Source organism: Choristoneura fumiferana, chromosome 12, assembly GCF_025370935.1.
Source record: "Choristoneura fumiferana chromosome 12, NRCan_CFum_1, whole genome shotgun sequence".
Classification (NCBI taxonomy): domain Eukaryota; kingdom Metazoa; phylum Arthropoda; class Insecta; order Lepidoptera; family Tortricidae; genus Choristoneura; species Choristoneura fumiferana.
In genome coordinates, this window is record NC_133483.1 from 3907125 (window position 1) to 3929734 (window position 22610).

Below are 22610 nucleotides of genomic sequence, written 5' to 3' on the forward strand. Positions count from 1 at the left end.
AGAGATAAGACCAGGCTAGATCGATTTATCAACCCCGAAAACCCCTACATACCAAGTTTCTGTCGAAATCGTTTGAGCCGTTTTCCGAGATTCTAATTATTATATATTATATATAAATAGATAATATACCTACGACATATTCTGACATATCTAGTACGTATCTACGCGAAGACATAAAACTGTATATTGTTTAAAGTAGGTACCAACGCCTTTAGTTTAAACGGGAAAACTTTGTTTGTTATTTAAGAACAGCGGAAGGATATTTATATAGCTCATGTTGGCCAAGGGAACATTGAAAAACTAAAGTTAAATGTTGAACGTAGGCACATAACTATATCCGGTTGTAACCATTTTCCTAAACAGTCACAAATAAACTAGTTCTAAGAAACGTTGGGGGATGACTTGATGTTTGGAAATAATTCCGATCCACAAGCAATCCCTATCTACTCTGCTAAAAATGTAGTTTTAATATTAAAACGATTTTTAGTATTGTAACGTAAGATTTAATAATATTGTATATCTGTTTCTTAAAGAATAATATAGGTAGTCGTTGAGTTTCTTGCCGGGTTGTCTATTCTCAACAGGTTTTTTAGGGTTCCGGAGCCAAAATGGCAAAAACGGAACCCTTATAGTTTCGCCATGTCTGTCCGTTTGTCCGTCCGTCCGTCCGCGGCTTTGCTCAGGGACTATCAATGCTAGAAAGCTGTATGCCGACAAAATGGTACAATAAAAAATTAAAAAATTTTTTTTTAAGGTAAGTACCTCCCATAGACGTAAAGTGGGGGTATTTTTTTTCTCATCTAATCCTATGGTGTGGGGTATTGTTGGATAGGTCTTTTAAATCCATTACGGGTTTGCTCATACGATTTTTCGATTAAGTGATTTGTTTCCGAAATATTCAACTTTAAAGTGCAAATTTTCATTAAAATCGAGCGTCCCCCCTCTAAAATCAAACCGTGGGTGGAAAAATTTGAAAAAATTCAGGATGGTACTAAGTATATTAAACTTTCAAGGAAAACTATAACGGTTTAGTTTGCTTGAGAACTATTAGAGGTAGTCAAGAGTAAATAGCAGCCTAAGGTATAAAATATATCTAAACTATGGAAGATTCCGTAAAAATACGAAATCCTTAGAAAAATATTACTTAACTTTTTCGTAATGGCTACGGAACCCTATTTTGGCGTGTCCGACACGCTCTGGCCGGTTTTTTTTCGATGGTGGTAAATATTTGTATTCCTATAATCGTACAGGTCCGTGATTCGATAAAATGACCGCTTATGCCACACGTTATTCTTATGGTAAAGGAATACCAGATTAACGGAAAAACTAGGATCCAACCAACTTGATTTATTACTTATTTACAAAAGCCATTTCCAAGCCAGTCATGTGCTACCGAAGGCCCGACAAACGGCGTTAATCGAGCACGCGTCTCATTGTCAATTGCAGACGTTACGTACCATTTAAATGTTATAATTGTAACTTCCTTGTCACACACCGTCAACCTCCACACTACATTTACACTCTCGCTTTGCCCCGAGGCCTTGTTTAACACACTTGTAATCACAATAGTTTTCACCACTTCTTTCTATTACACGGTATAAAACGAAGGTTGAAAGAGATGGTGACAGTACACCTATTTTAGTTTTAGCCGATTTTAAAACGCTTAAAAAACGACAGGCAGAAAATTATTTTCATGTGTTTTTGTAGTCGGTTAATTTTTGTTTTATAAATTTTTTTTGATCGACAAGCCGACTCCTCGTCCATAGGTGTAGGAAGACCGCCTACCTCGTCTCGTGTTGCGAATGGCACTCTAAAGAAAATTAATTTATGTTTAAGCCGAATTTAGACTTGCAAGAAAAATCGTGCAAGCTGCATTACATTGCGGCGCTCGATTGACCCCTAATAACTCGTTGGCTTTACGGCCTCGCAATGTAATGCAACTTGCACGATTTTTCTTGCAAGTCTAAACTCGGCTTTACACTCGTGGTGGAGTTATGTTGGTTATGAAGTCCTTTGTGCCCTATAAAACCGGTCAAGTGTGAGTCAGACTCGCACATCGAGGGTCCCGCTACACCTCTGTATAAGCTGGTCGCATGGCAAGTTCTGTGCTATATACACATTTGACAGCAAAATTAAGTTGATTATGATAGGAAAAATCAGAGAATTACAAAGATAATCTGACTTATCAATATTTTGGTATAATTGATGAAGTGGTTTGCTTCATCTTTGGAAGCATCCATTCAAGGAATGGAATTCGCTCCCGTCGTCTGTTTTTCCGGATAAATACCTACAATCTAGGGCTCTTCAAGGCTAGAGTGAATAGGCTGTTACTGAACCAGTGAGACCTTTGGCCTTATCTGCACTTAAGAGGTGAGGGAGGGGTCAATCACGGTCAGTTTTATATAAAAATATATGTATATATAGTTACCTATAACTAAGTAATATATACTCGTATACGCAATAATAAATATTATCGCCAAAGTACTTGTACTTACCTACATGGAAAGTTAAAAAGTCCTTCTGTACCTAAAGTTTTGTAATAAAAGTTATTTTCTTTAATATAAGAGGGGGAAAACGAGCATGCGGGTCTCCAGATGGGAAGCAATCACTGCTGCCTATGACACCTGCTAATACGAGGAGATCACAGGTGCGTTGCCGGCCCTTTGAGAGATTGATAGTCTACATAAAAGATCCTTTACCTAACGGTATAACGTAGTAATTCCTCTTATTTCTCAAACATCTTTGTAACCTACCTGTGTTTAACAAATAAAACATTCTATTCTATTGTACTCAATGAGTTTTTGGCGTAGCTTAACGCCTCGACGTCGACTTCAATCAATGAAATGGCAGATGTTGATAATAAGGCTTATACTAACTGTTTGATATTTTACAACACTGAATTCACACAAAAGGCTCTGTGGCTCTGGTAACCAGAGAGATTTTTTTGACTGAGGACCCTTGACAGATGTCAAGAGGGTGCTGTCGTTGCTACTGGTTCTGATGGCGGCCACACCATCCCCCCCACCTCCCCCACGGAGAATGGTTCTAACGATACCCTTAGGATACCCCACTCGTGCTTTTTAGCGGGTTCTTTGTATTTGTATGGGTTTTGATCAATAAGATGCTTATACTGTAACAATTTGGAGACCGTTTGGTTATAAAACCTGTGTGTTACATGTGTTACATGCCTGTGTGTGACCAGAAGTCCCGTTTTGAACGGGACTGTCCCTTTTTTTGATTAAGAGTCCCGGTGTCCCGGAAATGAAACCCGTGTGTCCCGTTTTCAAAAATCGCGCAAAAATTCAGTTCTAAAGGCGATGTTGATATAACTAAGGAGAACATAAAAAAACGTGCCAAGAGTTTCATTCTTACTTAAAAGCATCACAATTTTGCACGAAGATATATGTAAACTATGCCGACAAAATGGTATATTACAAAAAATATTAAATTGATTTTTTTTTAGAGTAGGTACCTCCCATAGACGTAAAGTGGGGGTGATTTTTTTTCTCATCCAACCTTGTAGTGTGGGGTATCGTTGGATAGGTCTTTTAAAACCATTAGGGGGTTGCTAAAACGATTTTTCGATTCAGTGATTTGTTTGCAAAATATTCAACTTTAAAGTGAAAATTTTCATTAAAATCGAGCGTCCCCCCCCCCTTTTAAATCTAAACCGGTGGGTGGAAAAATTTAAAAAAAATTAGGATGGTAGTAAGTATATCAAACTTACAAGGAAAACTATAACGATTAAGTTTTCTTGAGAATTATTAGTAGTTTAAGAGTAAATAGCAGCCTAAGGTATAAAATATACCTAAACTTGGAATATTACGTACAAAATACGAAATCCTTAGAAAAATATTACTTATTTTTTTTCGTAATGGCTACGGATTCCTATTTCAGGCGTGTTTGACACGCTCTTGGCCAGTTTTTTTTCATTGACTACCTGTTAATTGACCTAAATAAACTAATGTCCCGTTCTGAATCAAAAAAAGAGGTCATGTCATGAGCCCTCGGTCACACATTCTTGTGACCCCTCTCGTCTCGTGCGAGTGTTATGTAAACGTGCTAAACCACCAACTCTCGTTTGCCATGGCTTCACGAATCAGTGCGTAAAGGAAAAACCTCATATAAACATGTTTGAATGGACGGAGATCATTTTACTCGCAGGCGTGCGTTTGACGATACGCTACGTCTCCTATAACGATCGAGAAGAAACTAAGCCCGCGAGAACGACGAGTTCAAAACGTGCCGGGAACTTTTTTATATTCCAACGGCTTTGAAAGTGTGACCATGTTACTTCTGTTGTTTGTGGCAGTGCCAGTGTTGTGGGTGCTTTTGTTTAGGTATCGGAGACGGAGGATGTATGAACTAGCTTCAAAGATACCCGACGGGGGGCTAGAGCTCCCCGTGATAGGGGCGGCGCACAAATTTATTGGAACTACTGAAGGTAAGATGATAATATAACTTTAGTTAGTATTTAGGGTTCTGTACTTGAAAAGGAAAAATCCGGCAAGTGAAGGGTAAAGTTTCGTTCACAAGTGACAATACTTCAATACTCGCCTGATATCTTACCTTACATACCTTAATACCTTAGTATTAGAGTTCATGTTTCTATATTTTTGTTCACTTTTTGGTTATTAGCTCCGAAATATCTGATGGCCACTATACTAGGCAAAGGATAGACATAATTATATTATACTTAAGTTCATATCGAACAAGACACGAGCACAAACATTGGTATTTTTCATGCAAATATCTGCTTCGACAGGGCTCGAACCCGGGACCTTAAGCTTCCAATCTAAAGTTTTTAAATTAATAAATTAAAAGTGTTACTTATACAGTTAAACTCAGAATTTATCAAACTTTTTTTATGTAGCCGGTAATATGCTGGGCAAAGGCGTCCCCTTCCCTCCGCCATCACTTCCCTATACCGAGCATGCACCTGCCAATGAGGGCTATCGCGTATGAATTCACTACTAGAGGCGCTAGTGTAGCGTGAGGTCTCCGAAATGTCAAATCTCCTAGTTTTTGGGTGAGCTACGCGGGTTTATTTATAATTGGAATAATATTGTGAATATTTTGCAATATCTGAAATTAATTATGGCAAATATGCGTTCCGGGGCAATGAATGTCTGTGTTTTGAGACAGTTTTGTCTTTCGGAAACCTTTGTCCTCCCTTTTTTCCGAACAAAACGGTTTTATGGGGTGGTATTAAATATGATTTTAATCTAAACTTTGTTTTCACGCCCGTAATAACAGACTTTGAAAGCCATACTTAAAAACCTCACGCAACAGTGCGCCATCTAGTGAGACAAAAAACGATAGCCCTCATTGAGCTGAAATGCGCTCAGGTCGCCCCGGCATCTCCTCTTGGGTCTGCCTCTGCTCCTTTGGCCATCCCTCGGAATCCATTCGGTAACGATTCGTCAATCAAACTTATAAAAAAAAATGCATTTCAGATTAAAATTCCTTAAAAATAAATTACCTTGCCTCATTCAATATAGATGTAAGATGACGAGTACCTACACTTCGCGGCACTCAGGTTGAAAACGTCTGGCTTAGAAAGTCCAAGTACAATAGAATCATTTGAAAATCACATTATTACCCTAAAGATCAACAATAGACGATTACTAGAGAGGAAATGTTGCTACTACATTACGATTATGCAATTTTTCGTCTTGGGACCGTTTGGTCAGATATACAGGGTGATCGGTCATTATAATAATAAATAATAATTTCTTGGTACAAATTACACGAATTAACCTAGCCGCAAACTAAGCTAAGGTTGTACTATCGGTGCTAGATAACGGAAAGACATAGTATATACATGTAGATAAATATTTACTTAAATACGCATACAAACATCTAAGACTCAGTACTTACAAATATTCGTATTCATGCATACAATAAATGTTTGTCACTAACAGCTCAGCTATCTGGTCGTCGTTAAATTATTTTAGACATAGTACATTGATTTCAGACATAATGTCATCCCTCAAGGAATTCAGCTACTGTGCTATGAATAATGGCGGACTAATCAGAGGGTGGCTCGGTCACATTCTTTACTTCGGTAAGTACCTAAATATACTGGTTTTCGTTCATTTCGAAACTAACGTTTGGCAATCTGATTCATTTCGCAAACTCTGAAGGTGCGACCAAACCGCTGCTTAAAAAACGGTGACTTCACGGAATCGCAGTGACGCACCGTATGCGGACCGATTTTATCGCATGCTCTCCACACCGCTGCTTAAAATACGGAATCGCAGTGACGTGCCGTAAACGTCAGGACTTTACCGAACAAAAGTCATGTCGTTTACGGCCCGTCACTGCGATTCCGCACCGTTTGCGTATTTTAAGCGGCGGTGTGGAAAGCATGCAAAAAAAAACGGTGCGCATACGGTGCTTCACTGCGATTCCGTGCCGTCACCGTTTTTTAAGTAGCGGTTTGGTCGCACCTTAAGGTGTAAATATTCCAGAATTTTTTTCAGGACCATCGTGTAGAACCCTTTTGGTTAGGTTAGGTTAGTTTTATAAAAATCCTGAAATATTTACAGTTTCAGAAATATTACAGTTGAGTAATGAAAAAAAAAATTAAAACAAAAAATAGAACCGACTACAAAAACCATGAAAATAATTTTCTACCAGTCTGAGTCGGTGCCTCGGCATGAGCCAGCAGGAGTGGACTTATAGTCGTCTACTCTACCTCACCTACAACTATACGAGTATATTGGGCTTCAATCACTCCTGCTGGCTCGTGCTGAGGCAAAGACTTCAGACTGGTAGAAAATTATTTAATGGTTTTTTGTAGTCGGTTCTATTTTTGTCATAATTTTTTTTCACGCTTTTTAGTGTAAAATATCTAAGATACAATAGTTTAATGTCAACTGCTCGTCACCTTTTATGAAAAATAGCTTTTTCCGATGCAGAGACGTTCATTATTGAGGAGTCCTGGTGCTTCATCACCCGTTCCATTTCACCATGTGAATTACGAAGAGCTTAAATTGCTTAGCATCTGCGTTAAAGTAATCGAAATTCAACCCGTGAAGTAATTGTTATTGAGTACCTAGTCGCTCCATTGGTCAAATTTGGTCTTCATCATCTGTTCCACTTCAACAAATGATAATTTTCAAGAGCATATGCACGAGTTACTCCTAAATATATCGAAATTACCATAATATAGGCGTTCCTACAATATTTGAAGAGTTCCCTCGATTTCCTTAGGATCCAATCATCAGATACTGATTTGGTGCTTATGGGACCTAATTGAAAGCATTCCTAGACGAACGAAAATAAATATTTCAAATCGGTTCATAAATGACGGTGTTCTGAAGTAACAAACATAAAAAAATACAACCAAATTGATAACCTCCTCCTTTTTTTGAAGTCGGTTAAAAAGTTGCGATATGAATGGTTGCCAAACGTTAGTTGCGAAACCTTAGCGAACCAAATGTACCTATACTGCGTTTCCGTTCGTTTCGTTTGTTTTAAAAAATATTATTCCATTACATATTTATATTCCTTATATAATTTTTTTCTTTTATTTAACCAAAAATTATTGTCTACAAATTGAGTAATTTTTGATAAAACATTATAAGAGAAAACCTAAAAGGTTAACATTAAACAACCTAGGTACAGCTTGCTTCACAAGAGCTGGATGGACGATGGAGCACGAATGAATGGAATGAGTTAATGAAAGTGTATATAAAAATGATATGTATCAATCATTCTACAAAAATGTCCCAAGTGATATTACTTTCGTTCTATCCATTCGAGCCAGCTCTCGTGAATCGATCTGTAATATCTGATACGACTCTTTCTAGGGCCGGCGAAGGACGTGTCAGATATTTTTGCACGTTCCGCTGTGCAGATATTAATGCTGGTGACTGTACATTTACTGCAGTTGTGATCTTTCAAAAGTAATCGCAGTTCTCTTTTGTTTTTCGGACTATTAAATAAAAAAAATCAGGATAATATATTTTTTAAACAGTTGCTACTGATCCTGTTGATCTGGAAATGGTGCTGAAGACATGTCTCGAAAAAGATGACCTTCACCGTTTTCTTAGGAATATCATCGGGTATGGAGGAATATTCGCTCCAGGTAATTTGGTTTATAGCTACGTTATATAACGAGTATATCGATAGTAAACGCTTAGAAACAAAAAATATTGCGTGAAGCCAAGTCTTGGGCAGTGCCGGATTAGGACTATTTGATACCCTGAGCAATACACACCTCTGGCACCCCCCCATCCATAAGCAGCCGTACTTACCTTTTATGTGGTAGCAATTTTTTTTAATGCTGTTCATGGTGCCCCCCAAGACGTGATGCCCTAAGCAATTGCTTAATTTGCTTATGGGTTAACCCGGCACTGGTCTTAGGGACAAGTATTGAACACGGCCTTGTCGAATATAACGACTTTAAACTTGTCTCTATTTGTTTTGTTCGAATAGACGGAGACGGCATCACATTTAACCGTCGGTTAACGCTAATCAATGGATGGTGAAACAGCTCCTAAATGGATAATTTTTATTTACTAACTATACTAGCTGATGCCCGCAACTCCGTCCACGCAATTCGTTTATCGCTATCCCGCGGCAACTATGCAATTTTCCGGGATAAAACTATCCTATAGCCTTCCCTGGAACTCGAACTATCTAAATTGGCTCAGCGGTTTAGACGTGGTGTGGTAACAAACAAACAAAAATTTTAATCTTAATAATTTAAATCTTAGTTTTGATTTTTTTCGCTCAAAACCTTCGTTTGGTATAGCTTCTTTGTTTCCCTTTACTTAAACTTTACATTTTCAGTGCCAATTTGGAGACCAAGGCGTAAAATATTACTGCCAGCATTCAGCCCAAAGATAGTCGATAGCTTTGTACCTGTTTTTGTCGATCAAAGTAGAAAGCTAGCCGAAAAGCTGGAAGAAAGGGCGGGCGAGAATAAATTCAGTGCGTGGCCGTTCATTAGCTCGTATACTCTGGACTCTGTATGCGGTAAGTTGGTAAAAGTTATAATAGTCGAAATTACAGCACGAAGCACTTGTAGTAGCTTTAAAAGCGCTCGGTTGTTGTAGGCCGCGGCAGGCGCGGCGCACTCCGCGATATAGGTGTGATTCTGTAAGTATCAAAACACCCCACGCCGGCGTGGGTTAACTCACTAGGGCTATGAGCAACTTGTACTATTACTTATTCTGTGGCCGCGGGACGCTCGTTTCCAGTGTCAAAACTGGTCACGTGACATATAGCGATAAAGCTGTAAATGTTGAGCTTTATCGCTGAAAAAAAAACATCTTCAATTTCGGCAAAAGCAATTTTTTTTTTTTCATTCACTCCAATTTTTTTTTGTACCACTGTCACGACTGCTAGGTACTAAATGAGATTAAGAAATCAGCGTCCAAGGCCAAGTTTAATCCTACAAAAAACCATAACTATAATGACGCTACTTTTTTGAGTCGCGGGAAATTCAAAATCACCTTCAAAATGGGGTCATCTGACCAGATTCATCGCTGCAATCGAGCGACGAGCGACTGCATGGGGGGGCACCTTTATGCGATAAACGTTGCCTAACCAATCACAATCCACGCAATCTAATGAGGGCTAAAAGACAGGCGAAATATCGCTAGATGGCGTTAGTAGGTGAGGCTTTTTTGACGGCTCATTTAGTTATTGGCCAATAGTCCAATACTGTATTTGCCTATTTTGTATATGTTTTATAAATTAAAACTACACAATGACTGTTATCGAATAGAAAAACAATTTTTAAGCTACCTTTACAAATAACAAAGTTAAAGGTTTGAAATTCAAGATTAGACAGAGAGAGAGACATACTGGCATGTGACGTCACACGCCAGTACCGCCATACTTGCTGCATAGAGAAAAGCGTTTGAGAAAGAGACAGGTATATAGATTTTTCAAAAAATCACTATGAACCAAATTTTCAACCGATTTAAATTTTCTCTTCGCTAAACACTCTGTTTATCTATATTTTCATAATAATATTAAGATATGGCAAAATCAGGAGTTGTCAAATACCGTATTGCAAGCAAAACCGTAACGTCAAATGGACTAAACGACACTAACGCCATCCAGCGATATTTCCATGCCTTTTTTAGCCCTCATTACCAAACATGTAACATGTAAGACAATATTTGGTAATTAAATTATCTGATGCAAATATTAAGTTGTATGGAAACACGAACATCGCAAACGTTCCGCTAGAGGCGCTGTTCGTGTTTCCATACAAATTGAGATTTTGGCACTTGTCCCACCGCCGACGATGAGCGAGAAGCGAGTAGAGCGAGTAACTAGAAACGAGTGGGCGAGCAGCGAGAAGCGAGTGTAGTTTTGTCGCTCGGCTGTAAGCGAGTGTTCGCGTGCGACGGGCGATTACTCGCTCCACTCGACTCGCTCGTGCGGGGCGGTCGCCAAGCTGACATCGCTGAGCGAGTATCTATAGCTCAGCGAGTTTTATAGCTTTGTCGCTGCGACAAAAGATGTAAGAGCGAGTTCTCGCCGACAGTGTGAAAAGCCAGCGATCAACTATTAATATATGTGTCTCTTTTACTCACACAGGATCTTATATCTTTTGTTCGTTTCTTGAGCGAGAAAATAGTCGATAGCCAATCGTTTCCTCGCTGGCGGTGAGACAAGTGCCTTTAACGCGAACGCGATCGAGACGTATTTTGTAACCGAAAACTTACACTAAGGGCACAGGTCGTTGTGTGCTTGTTTCGTATTTGTATGACTATTTTGTTTCGGTGTGAAATTGTAGGACGACCGTATTTTTTTGTAATGTAGACGTTTTGCTACACGTTGCTATACAGGGAGTCTCTGATCATGGGGCTTTAAATCCAGGGCCCGATTCGATTCTAGTCACATAACTGAGCTACTTTTGTTCTGCTACTTTTTAAAAATATGACCACTGTTAATTTTTTTTATACAAATTAAATGTAATTTTCAATGTATGCGATATAATATAATACTAAATTGACGATACATTAAAAATGTTTATCTTAGAGATGTCAAATAAATGACAAAAAATATTTCAAGGCCCCGTACCAAGAGACAGTGATAAAACCGTGTCCGATACACTGATTTAACTTAAAGTATAATTTTAAGTTTTTTGAAAATGTTACAAAACAATTCAAATTTTAAGTTTCGTGAGTAGAATCGAAGCTTGAATTGAAAGACCCATTGTCAGTGACACCCTGTATATTCTTTATTATACATTAAGAAAAATAAAATATAAACAACACGGACCACTTCCAGGCGACCTAGACTATGAGCTGGCCAATCAGTGATTATTTTCTTCTTAAGACTAGAATATACATCTTCAGACTAAATTACTGATGTTAAATTACAGAAACAGCTTTAGGCGTGAAAATAAATGCACAAGGGAACGACAAATCACCGTTCCTGGTGGAACTGAATAGCATACTCCAACTGGCTTGCGAGAGGATTTTCCATCTCTGGTTGCAGCCGGACTGGCTCTATAAGCTGTTCCCGCAACATAAGAAACACGAGCATAGCGTGAAGGCTCTTCACTCGTTTACTAATGACGTAAGCACTGTAATAAATAATTAGTTAGGTACTAATTGTTGCCCAGAGTGCACCCAATGGCGTAGCTAGGTAACCAAAAGCCCTGGGGCAAAAAATAAACTAGGGCCCCAACTAAACTATTTAAAATCGTTTGATCCGTATTCGTCGTGTTCCGAATTCGACGTACTCCAGATTTGTCATTTATAGTTTGTAAGTCAGAGTTCGAGGGGTTCCCTGAGCTGGGGGACCCTGGGGCACTGCCCCGTCTAGCCCTCCGGTAGCTACACCACTGAGTGCACCAGGCAGCGACGGCCCTAGGATAGAGCGAGTCGAGCGGTATCTAAGCGTCAGATGGCAATTTAAGGGGGCCATTTTCCAGTACATATAAATAAGAAGGTTCTTGACAGATGGACGGACGGACAAACGGACAACGAAGTGATCCTATAAGGGTTCCGTTTTTGCCGACTGATGTAAGTAACCTTAAATTTGAAGGTTTCATTCAGGAAACATGTTTTTTCGACATACTCAAAATACCACGCACAGGTTTCGGCAACATCACAGTGGCCGTGGTCACGAGTAGACTGAAGTGTGGGGTGTCAAGTCTGCCTAGCAGCGCGAGTCCTTCGAAATACCTGCACTTGATCACAAACAACTTCGTGTGTGTTAGCGTGATAAGTCCTGTGGGTGGTATTTTGACTATGAGTGAAAATCACGAAAGCTTAAGACATTATTTGGTTTTTCGACGTTTTACTCTACCTATGGCGATGACAAGTGTATCGAGTGATCAAGTCTGACTCGTATTTTTTTTATGATCAATATTCTAGTTTTTACTGTTTCTAGGTTATAGAGATGAAACGGAAAGAAATACAGAAGGAAAAAGACGCGCAAGTAGAAGCCGATCATCAGTATGGTAAGTTTTAAGGGACCTCCACTTTGGCACTCGGCAATCCTACAATGATTGAAGTCAAGATTTGGTCATGACGGCGACAACGTCTAATCCGGCTTTGTATATTACACAAGGTAAAAACCTTGATAGTAAAAACAAAACCAATACTCTCTTCTCTTCTTCAGCCCATAGCCACCCAATGCTGAGTGTAGGCATCCTGCATTGCTCGCCACTTATCTCGGTCTAGTGCTCTCCTCATCCAGCACCTTCCCGCCACTTTGACCAGGTCGTCGGTCCACCTATATCGGTGAGCCTTGTTCGTCTCCGAATCTCCGTATTTCGGAACTTGTCACGGAGAGATATGCCCAACATCGCCCGCTCCATCGCCCTTTGCGAACCAATACTAGTTTGTCGTAATTTGTTTGTAATTTACCTTTACCATTTAAAATGAGACATTCCGAGTGTTAAAGTGGAAATAATCGTAGTGTACCGCACACGCCAGTAACTCCAGTAACTAATTATCACCTACACGTAATTTTAACCGTTTGCTTATCTTCATCTGGAATAACCTCGCCCTTGTACCTACTTCTTTCTGTGTATCTGTATTTTTTTTGTGCAATAAATAGTTTACACACCCCAGCTTGCCCTCGAATACGTAACCCTTAAATGCCTGAATCGTTCCACAGATTTATCAAATTACTCGACCAAGACGTTCTTGGATCTCTTGATACACTTTTCTGGTGGGGAGAAAGGGTATAGCAACCTGGAGCTGAGGGAGGAGATCCTGACCCTCACCATAGCAGCCACGGACACTTCGGCCACGGCTGTTGGATACACCTTAAAGATGCTGGCGAAATACCCTGACATTCAGCAGAAGGTATTGCAAGAGTAAGTTAAGCTAATATGACTATGACATTCTTACTTTTATTTCGCAAATTTATTTACTCAAAAATTTATTGCACATACAAATTTAAAATATACAATTTCAACACTAAAATATCTATACTAATGTTATAAAGGGGAAAGATTTGTATTTTTGGATGATTGTTACGAATAAACTCAAAAACTACTAAACCAATTTCAAAAATTCTTTCACCATTAGAATGCTAGATGATCCCTGAGTAACATGGGCTATATTGATTACCAGAAAAAAATAAGGATCTGTACTAAACTACACTGACGCATTACGAATTCAAACAAAGTTCATTCTCTGTTAGAAAATTTCAGTTTATTGTCGCTTTGACTTGTAAATATACAGAAATTTGTTAGAGTAAACTCCAGTTATGAGTTCAAGCTAACAGACACTCACACTTTCTTCCCTGTAGATTGGACGAGGTGTTCGGTGACTCTGACCGTCTGTTCGAGAAGGAGGATCTGATGAAGCTGAAATACCTGGAGCGAGTGGTCAAGGAAACGCTGCGGCTTTTCCCGCCGGTGCCCTTCATCATCAGAAAGGTCGAAGAAGAAGTATCGTTGCGTAAGGATTTTCTTTTTCATTCTTTTTTATTAATTTAGCTTTGCATGTTACGCTAGTGTCCTAGGAATTTTAATTATTCCGTCACTTATTAGAAAATAAGTAAGTTAGTAAGCAATAGATGAATGAGTTGGTTAATATATCGATAAGTAATACGAGTTTATCTATTGCACTTTCAATAATACAGAGTTCATCTATTGTACTTTTGGCCGAGACTAAACATTGTGCTTTTCACGACCACTGCGAGGAAATAAAAAACACTTATTTGTTTATAACAAAACAATTAAGCAACTTTCCAAAGACAAACTACGTTGCTCCCGCCGATTTTAGTTTTTTTTTGTGACATAACATAATATATTTTTTAAACGAGTCCGTTCTTAGTGGCCAGTACCCAAAACCACATATTCAATAGTAGATTATTCAACGAGGGACTAAAACAAGCCTGCTCGGGTGGCTAAACATCTCGTGTTATTACGGTTGTTTAGTTTCGCGTTAAACATTCTACTTTTCACTTTGAATGCGAGGAAAAAAACGACGTTCTGTTAAAAATTACAATATTTTTTAAAAACGTACGCTCGATACGACTTATGGACGTCTGTTCAAAAATCAAATACCAAAAAGCTATAAGTAAGTTAAGTAGGTACGCGGTTTTTTCTTTTTTTTTTTTTATAAGGTAACACTTCAATTAAAGATGCCCTAAAAATTGTCTATAGACAATCACTGAAAATGGCGATAATCCTCCACACAGAGTACCTTTTTATATACATCCTCCATTCGCAAGCAACGTGATTGGCTGTTTAGGGGTTACTAACGTAAATAAAAAAAACTTTAATCCCTAGAGATTAATGAGGAGCTTTAGTCCCGATGTGCAGAAATTAAAGTAACATTTTAAGAGCATGCAAAGTAAAAAAAAATTAAAACGGCAGCCTGGGCTGTGGCAGCACGTCGAACATGACGAGGATTTATGCTCGCGCACTGAGCAGCCTGGCTGTTCAGCCAGTGCAGTGCCGTGCGCAGCAGACTTAAAAAATATGCTGTGGCGTTTTTCATACTTGAAAAATTTAAGTATTTTGTGCATATTACGCGTTTAAGAAGAAAAAAAAACCTCATAAATGACGCATTCTCATTACGCAAACGATAACTTTTGATTGGTCCATTTGTTGTCTCAGCACGCCGGGAAAATTATTCTGAAATATAAAAAATAAAAGTAATAAATATCACGGGACAATTTACACCAATTGACCTAGTCCCAAAGTAACCTAAGCAAAGCTTGTGTTATGGGTACTAAGCAACGGATAAATATAATTATATAGATAGAGATACATACTTAAATACATACTAAACACCCAAGACCCGAGAACAAACATTCGTATTTTTCATACAAATATCTGCCCCGACACGGGAATCGAACCCGGGACCTCAAGCTTCGTAGTCAGGTTCTCTAACCAGGCTATCTGGTCGTCAAAAAAATAAAGTAATAAGTATATTCTAAAAAGTCGTATCGTACTATGAAATACATAATAGATACGAATACGACCTGTAACCGTAATGTGTTGTATATTGTTGTCGTGTTTTGCGAGCCATAAATGATTCAGCTGTTAAATGTACAAATATAGGCAGTTTTGTATACTTACTGGATTTAGGTTGAGTATATAATTATATATGGCCACATGGCCACATTTTCGAGCAGCGACATGAAAATATTTTTTTTTACACAGGAAATTACCCATTTCTAACAGGAATAAAATATTGACAATATTGTTGTCAAAGAGTATTATACCTATTTGTTGTTGTTATGACGTGTGTGTGAGTGATGACATACAGACGCATGTAGACACTGCCATGACGAAGCTATAAGAAATCCTTGTAGACCACGGAACAGAAAAACTAGTTTTTTCTGTTCCGTGTTGTAGACTGTCCCTGTCCCACACAGCTAAAAATCTAATGTAATTTTTTTAGCGTCGGGGCGTGTCCTTCCTGCGGGGTCGGGGGTTGTCGTCACGATATGGGGCGCCCACCGCGACCCCCACTACTGGGGGCCCGATGCTGAACAGTTCGACCCCGACCGCTTCCTTCCTGAACGGTTCGACCTTAAGCACCCCTGCTCCTACATGCCATTTAGCAACGGGCCGCGAAATTGTGTTGGTAAGTAAGATTGAAGTCTCCACGTGATGTCAAACTTACGCAGCGCGTTAAAGGCGGGACAACATTTAGGGCCTGAGGGCCTACTCCACACACACACACACACACACACACACACACACACACAACATCACGGCTGTATTCCCAAAATGGGGTAGGCAGAGCACACGAAACGTTACCGCTTTGAACCCCCGAACCCCTACCCTACCCCGAACCGCTTCGCCTACCCCGAAGTTAGAAAATCGAAATTCGTATCGTACTGTCCCTCTCGCTCTCGTATTAAATAGTATAAGTGTCAGAGGGACCGAACGACACGAACTTCGATTTTTGAATTTCGTAGTAGCCCTGCTGTTTCACCACTCACTGTCAAATTTTGTGTGACAGATATATTTGATGTTGTTTTTTTTATTTGGACAAAACAAACAGGGACGGCATCACCGATATCTGTCACATAAAATACATCAATGAATGGGGAAACAGGCCCTTAAAATGAAATACGTTTCTGTAAAAAATATATTTCAGTACAAGTATTTTTTTGCTGACTCAATTTTTTGTTGACAGTACTTGCATTGTCATCATCATCAGACACAATATGTGTTCCAAATTTGACCACTGAAAGTGGGTCAAAATTAACTAGCAAAATTTAGCCCAAAAGAACAGCAAACAGGCCAAGTAATAAAAGCTAATAAAAATCTATAAACAATATTTTACAGGGGTAATTAGTCAAACTGACTCTACCATCAGTTGAAGTATCTGGAACAATTTTAGGACACTTTGTATGTACATATTCCATAATATCAGTACAGTAACGTACTGTACCTAACCTACCATACATAACTATTGTACCTACATTCACATCGAATTATGTTCATTGTTCGAATTCTGGTAAATCTTTACAATTCAACCGACTTTTCCCCTTTTGCCCTCTTGTTCTGAGAGGAGGCCTGTGCCCAGCAGTGGGACGTATATAGGCTGGGATGATGATGATGATGATGAACCGACTTTTGCATGACAAGATCACACAAAACAATCTGTTACAGCTCCTCGAAATAGGTACACTTATTATGATATTAAAATGTTGTAAACTTCAACGTTCGCCTCCAAGGCTCAATTTCATAGAAATCAAAACATTCCTACTCGAGGTTAATGCAATAATGATAATAACTGTTAATTGCAGTGCGTGCTTATTGTAGTGTAATTAATAAGTATCTAACGTATTGTTTAAAAAAAATCCCGTGTTCTCGGTAACTCATATTGTGCTCAGTCTAGTACAAGGTGACTTGCTTTTTTATTGCAATTTACGTCCGCAAAAACAATTAAAATCTAAAGGGCAATGGTTATTACGAACGTGGTTTTTTAATAATAAGTGACATCTTGTTTGTCTCACCTTTGTACACAACATTAAATAGGAATTAATTTGACTTGTACGCCGGTCAAAAAGGTCAGCTACAATTTTCAGTCCATAATGATATTTACGAGTATTCAAAGTGTGAGTAATTGGGGAGAAGGTTGATTATTTCTCCATTATAAAATACTAAGTATCAGCTTTATATTCCGTATCCAACCCATCTTAATTTGTAGCCCGCGCCGCAAATACTCGTAGAAGGGTGTTTTGAGTTTGATGCCCAAGTTTGTATGTCCGTGGCATCGCAGTTCTTAAAGGGATAGACCGATTTGGTATCCGTTAATTTCGCAACTAACGTTTGGTCACCTGATTCATTTCACAACTTATCGTTTCGCAAACTCTAAAACTGTAAATATTTCAGGGTTTATTTCAGGGCCATGGTGTAGAACCCTTTAGGTTAGGTTAGGTTAGTTGTTTAAAAATCCTAAAATATGTACAGTTTCGGAAATATTAAACAGTTGCGAAACGAAAAGTTGCGAAATGAATCCGGTTGCCAAACGTTAGTTGCGAATAAATCTACCTGGTGGGAGGCCTGCCAACGCTTCGTCTTCCGGTTCGTGGTCGCCACTCGAGGACTTTTCTCCCCCAACGGTTATCTGTTCTTCGAGCGATGTGGCCTGCCCATTGCCACTTCAATTTGCATATTTTTCCAGCTATGTCAGTGACTTTAGTTCTTCGACGAATATGTTATGGTTATTATACCTAGTGCCATCCACGAAGACGCGTGATTTTGTCAAAATTAGACATTAATGCCATTGTAATAAGAACCATACATATATATTTCTTAATATGTGTATTCTTAGTTTTACCTACTTATTTGAATAAAATATCTTTATTAGGTTACCAGTACGCACTGATGTCGATCAAGATAGCATTGACATCGGTGCTTCGGAGTTGCAGAGTCGTGCCCGACATGGAGCCTAGCGCCACTCCGCAGATCCGCGTCAAACTGGACATCATGATGAAGGCAGTTGACGGATACGAGATAGCTTTAGAGAGAAGGAAATAATCTTGATGCTTTATTTTATTTATACATTTAAAACTGATTAGTGATAGTCATAAATCGCACCGATGGTACAGATACAGATGAGAAAAAAGATGTCAGTCAACGAAACTGAATCTCGTACCAGGGAACCTTTGTGCTACTAATATCATGTTGACACCCCATATTTTTGTCAAGTAAATCATAGTGAAATTGATTATTATAAGGTTCCACCCTGGTACCTACATGATTCAGTTTGTTCGGCTGTATGTAGGTACGAGCAAAGCGAGGAGATCGATACTGGATTTGGTATTTTCACCAATTAAAATTCTGCTTTTCATTTTGCCATAGAGGAAAATATTAGGTATTAAAAAAGAAAAATTAAGTCAAATATTTTAAGTGGTTGGCAGGTACCTACAATTTTATTTGAAGACTGTTGTTGCTAATAAGTTTCACTAACACGCTTTAATTAGCTTAGTTTGTAACTGGGTCAAAATTCTTTTTGTTGCCTTGTTTCTGACCACTCTGTCACGAACTGTCTTCTAACTGTAACTAATAAATTTTAAAAAATATATAGAAAGACAGAAGACACACATATTATTTTGTATAATTTACACAATTAGTTACACACAAATAGACCCAAAAAAAATTGTGGTGCCAATTTGTCTTTTTTGGTGTAACTAATATTTAACTATATTACGTCCCATACAAAAAATTCAACTCCGTCACTTTTTTCCAGGAGCAAAAACAAGGCAACGAAAATAAATTATAACCCAAGAAATACTATGTGGAGGGAATCAGTTGTGTGACAAACAGGCAGATGGATAAGCTGACAAATAAGTAATAGGGCTCCGTTTGACCGCTTGGATAGGAAACCCTAAAAATTACATTTCAATTTATCCTATTATTAGTTCTAAGGGCCTTATCATACTTGCGAAGCGAGCGCATAGCGAGTTCGTCACGAGCGCGCAGCAAATTAGCTGCGTACTCGCGGGAAAATCAGCATGTCATCCCGGGGGGCTACTGAGAAAATAGAAAATCGAATTTCGGTATCGTACCGTCCCCCTCACTATCCTATTAAATAATATAAGCGTTAGCGGGACGGCACGATATGAAGTTCGAATTTGTTACTTCGTAGTATTAGGGCCAGCTTTTGTCCCAGCCTATATACGTCCCACTGCTGGGCACAGGCCTCCTCTCAGAACAAGAGGGCTTGGGCCATAGTTCCCACGCGGGCCCAGTGCGGATTGGGAACTTCACACGCACCATTGAATTGCTTCGCAGGTTTGTGAAGGTTTCCTCACGATGTTTTCCTTCACCGCGAAGCTCGTGGTAAATTTCAAATTCAAAATTCAAAAATTCAAATGATTTATTCAGTAAATAGGCCGCAATGGGCACTTTTACACGTCATTTTTTAAACTACCAGCGCTTTCGGAAAGACCATCATTGCCAAGAAGAATGCGCCGCAAGAAACTTGGCAGAAAGTAATTTTTTCATAAAAATATAATTACAAATAAAATACTTAAAAACTATATTATACAATTAAAGAAAAAAAATACAAAAAATAATAATAAAAGAAATACAGGGATGTATGGGGTCCCTTAGTTACAATACTAAACACTAACTATATCTAAACTATATCTACGTTCAGTGAAAGTGTAGAATGCTTCCACCGTCATAAATTTTAAAATAATAATAACAATAATTTAGTTCTGAAAGGATTTCAGGTCAAGTAACTATTAAGCTTTTGGATTTCGAAGGCAAGTTCACGTCTGCCGCCCCCAAAGTTAGCTCACACGCACTCATGTCATGCTCTGAAAGCAGAGCGGTACCGAGGGCATGGTATTGCTTCCGTTCCCATAAGCTCTATGGGATTTCAAATGTAATTCCGCACATGAATTTCGAAAAACTCAGAGGTGCGAGCTGGGGTTTGAACCCACGACCCTCTGCTTGAGAGGCGATAGGTCAAACCACTAGGCCACCACGGCTAGGGCTAGCTTTAAACGCGGCAAACTCGCTGCGGGTACGCACTTACGGTGAAATCGTTACGCGCTCGCAGCGAAATCGTTACGCGTTCGCAGCGAAGTCGCTGCGCGCTCACAAAATCGCAAGTGTGATAGATAAGGCCCTAAGAAAAGGAAGATAAAAGAAATAATAAGTTTTCGATATTTTGATAAATGAGTTCATCCTCGTAAGTTTGTAACTAAGTAATGTTTAGCTAAAGATAGGTATACATACTTACCGGAATAACATTGTGGTTGAGTGGGAATTTTCTACTGTTTGTCACAAAGAAATTTCCTGTTTTGCTTTGTCTCGAGCTGTGCGTCTGTATTATTATTAATTTCCCTGTTTATTTTCTGCCATTTTTCTTATTTTTATACTTAGTTTATTTGTATCGTATTAGTGTTGTTTTGTCCTTAAATTGGTAAAGTAAGATGTAAGGTAAGGTAAAGACGAAGTTTCAATCATGAACCTCTTTATATTTAATTAAATTAATTGTTACGTATCATTAGTGCTGCCTATAGTTTTAGTTTTAGTTTTAGTTGAAAAAAGGTTGAAGAAACGAAATGGTCTTAATTAGTTGTAAGTAGTAAATAAATGATTTCTAGGGATTTTTTGTTTTATTTAATTCTAGCTATTGCCCGTGATTCAGTCTGCTAAGAATCCCGCAGTATCTATCCAGATTGCCGAGATAAAAACGATACTATGTCCTTCCCAGGGTCACAAACTATGTCCTCTGAATTGCTGATACTCGAACAGTCACCTGCATTAAAGGAATATCATCTGCCACAGCGGTGCGCGTAAAAATATCTGACAAGTCCCATCGGTCCTAGAGGTAGTCTTACCAGATATTTATGCACGCTTTGTTGTGTCAGGTATTGGTGTTGGTAACTGTACTTATCCGGATAAATAGGTGAAAGAAGCATATTCCATTTCTTATCCGGATAAATAGGTGAAGGAAGCGTATTCCATTTCATATCCGGATACATAGGCGAAAGAAGCATATTCCATTTCTTATCCGGATAAATAGGTGAAGGAAGCATATTCCATTTCTTATCCGGATAAATAGGTGAAAGAAGCATATTCCATTTCTTATCCGGATAAATAGGTGAAGGAAGCGTATTCCATTTCTTAGCAGTCCACTTAGCAGTTATAATTTTCTGAGAAATAATAAATATTTAGTAATATCACCAGTCTACTTAAAATTCAGGTTTTACTATTGAGATAGTTGAAAGTTTTAAATGCTACAGGGTCACTTACTTTAATAAATAGATTGGAATTTGTACCGCTGTTCAGGCTGAAAATAGTTTATAAAAGTTGAGGTTGCACGGTTGCAACGACCTTGCACTTTGCAGAGCGTGCGTTGCGCACATCCATTATCAACGTCTGTGCTTTACTGCGGCAGATTAGCGTAATAAAACTATAAAATGTGTAAAAAATAAACTACCTGGGGGTCTATTCGACATCTTACAAAGTGATATCGCAATTTAATATCCTTATTTGACTGTTCTTGTATAGGAAATGTAATGCAACTTGCACGATTTTTCTTGCAACTCGGCTTTAGGTTTTATGATACTAGCTGTTGCTTGGGATTTTGCTTGCGTAGAATTCGTTTAACGCTATCCCGCGGGAACTTTGCAATTTTCCGGGATAAAAATGTCCTTCCCGGGATTCTGGTATACCTACAGATAGTGTAAAAGGTTTGAGTCCCTCGGCTTGATGTCGTACAATGAGAGTTTTTGCCGATTTACCCTGAATTAAAAAAAATACGGTTGCGTGATATCATAGAATAAGTAAGTAGTGATATGCATCAGAAAAGTTTTCATTTATCTAATGTCATTATAAATGTTCATTTTATATTGTTGCAAGGATTAGATTGTTTTGTTATGTGTGAAGATAAAGTAGTGTATTCGCCTTTTGGCTCGCTTCAAAAACTCACATGTATTTTGATGCTTCTCATTATAGAAAGAACATTTTTATTCGGCATATAAACAGTAACACACATTTTCTCAAACATGACATGAAATATTGACGTTGTATTACAAGTAATAGGCCGGGAAGTATTGCGCTGTAAGCGCTGCGGCTGGCCTGCCTACGCGCAGTCACTCTAGCGGCCTGCAAAGAGATTTCATACAAATTTCCCGCCCTGGGCCGGCAATGCGACCGTCTCTTGTTTCAATTCAACGCG

The 22610-nt window shown here is 38.7% G+C and overlaps 1 protein-coding gene across 1 annotated transcript; it reads left to right on the plus strand.

Moving 5' to 3' along the window:
- Positions 1 to 4130: 4130 nt before the first annotated feature.
- LOC141433126 (cytochrome P450 4C1-like) lies at positions 4131 to 21033 on the plus strand. Its single transcript, XM_074094974.1, has 10 exons — positions 4131 to 4444; positions 5978 to 6067; positions 7985 to 8095; positions 8803 to 8988; positions 11357 to 11553; positions 12373 to 12442; positions 13105 to 13306; positions 13744 to 13895; positions 15852 to 16037; positions 18279 to 21033. Exons 1-10 carry the CDS (start codon positions 4288 to 4290, stop codon positions 18446 to 18448), a joined length of 1521 nt encoding a protein of 506 aa, XP_073951075.1. The 5' UTR covers positions 4131 to 4287; the 3' UTR covers positions 18449 to 21033.
- The last annotated feature ends 1577 nt before the right edge of the window (positions 21034 to 22610 follow it).

Excerpts from the sequence above, each read along its gene's own strand:
- LOC141433126 (XM_074094974.1), top strand. The coding sequence starts at position 4,288 with ATGTTACTTCTGTTGTTTGTGGCAGTGCCAGTGTTGTGGGTGCTTTTG. Across the intron at positions 13,307-13,743 it reads CAGCAGAAGGTATTGCAAGA|ATTGGACGAGGTGTTCGGTG; the intron begins GTAAGTTAAGCT and ends TCTTCCCTGTAG. Across the intron at positions 13,896-15,851 it reads CGAAGAAGAAGTATCGTTGC|CGTCGGGGCGTGTCCTTCCT; the intron begins GTAAGGATTTTC and ends TAATTTTTTTAG.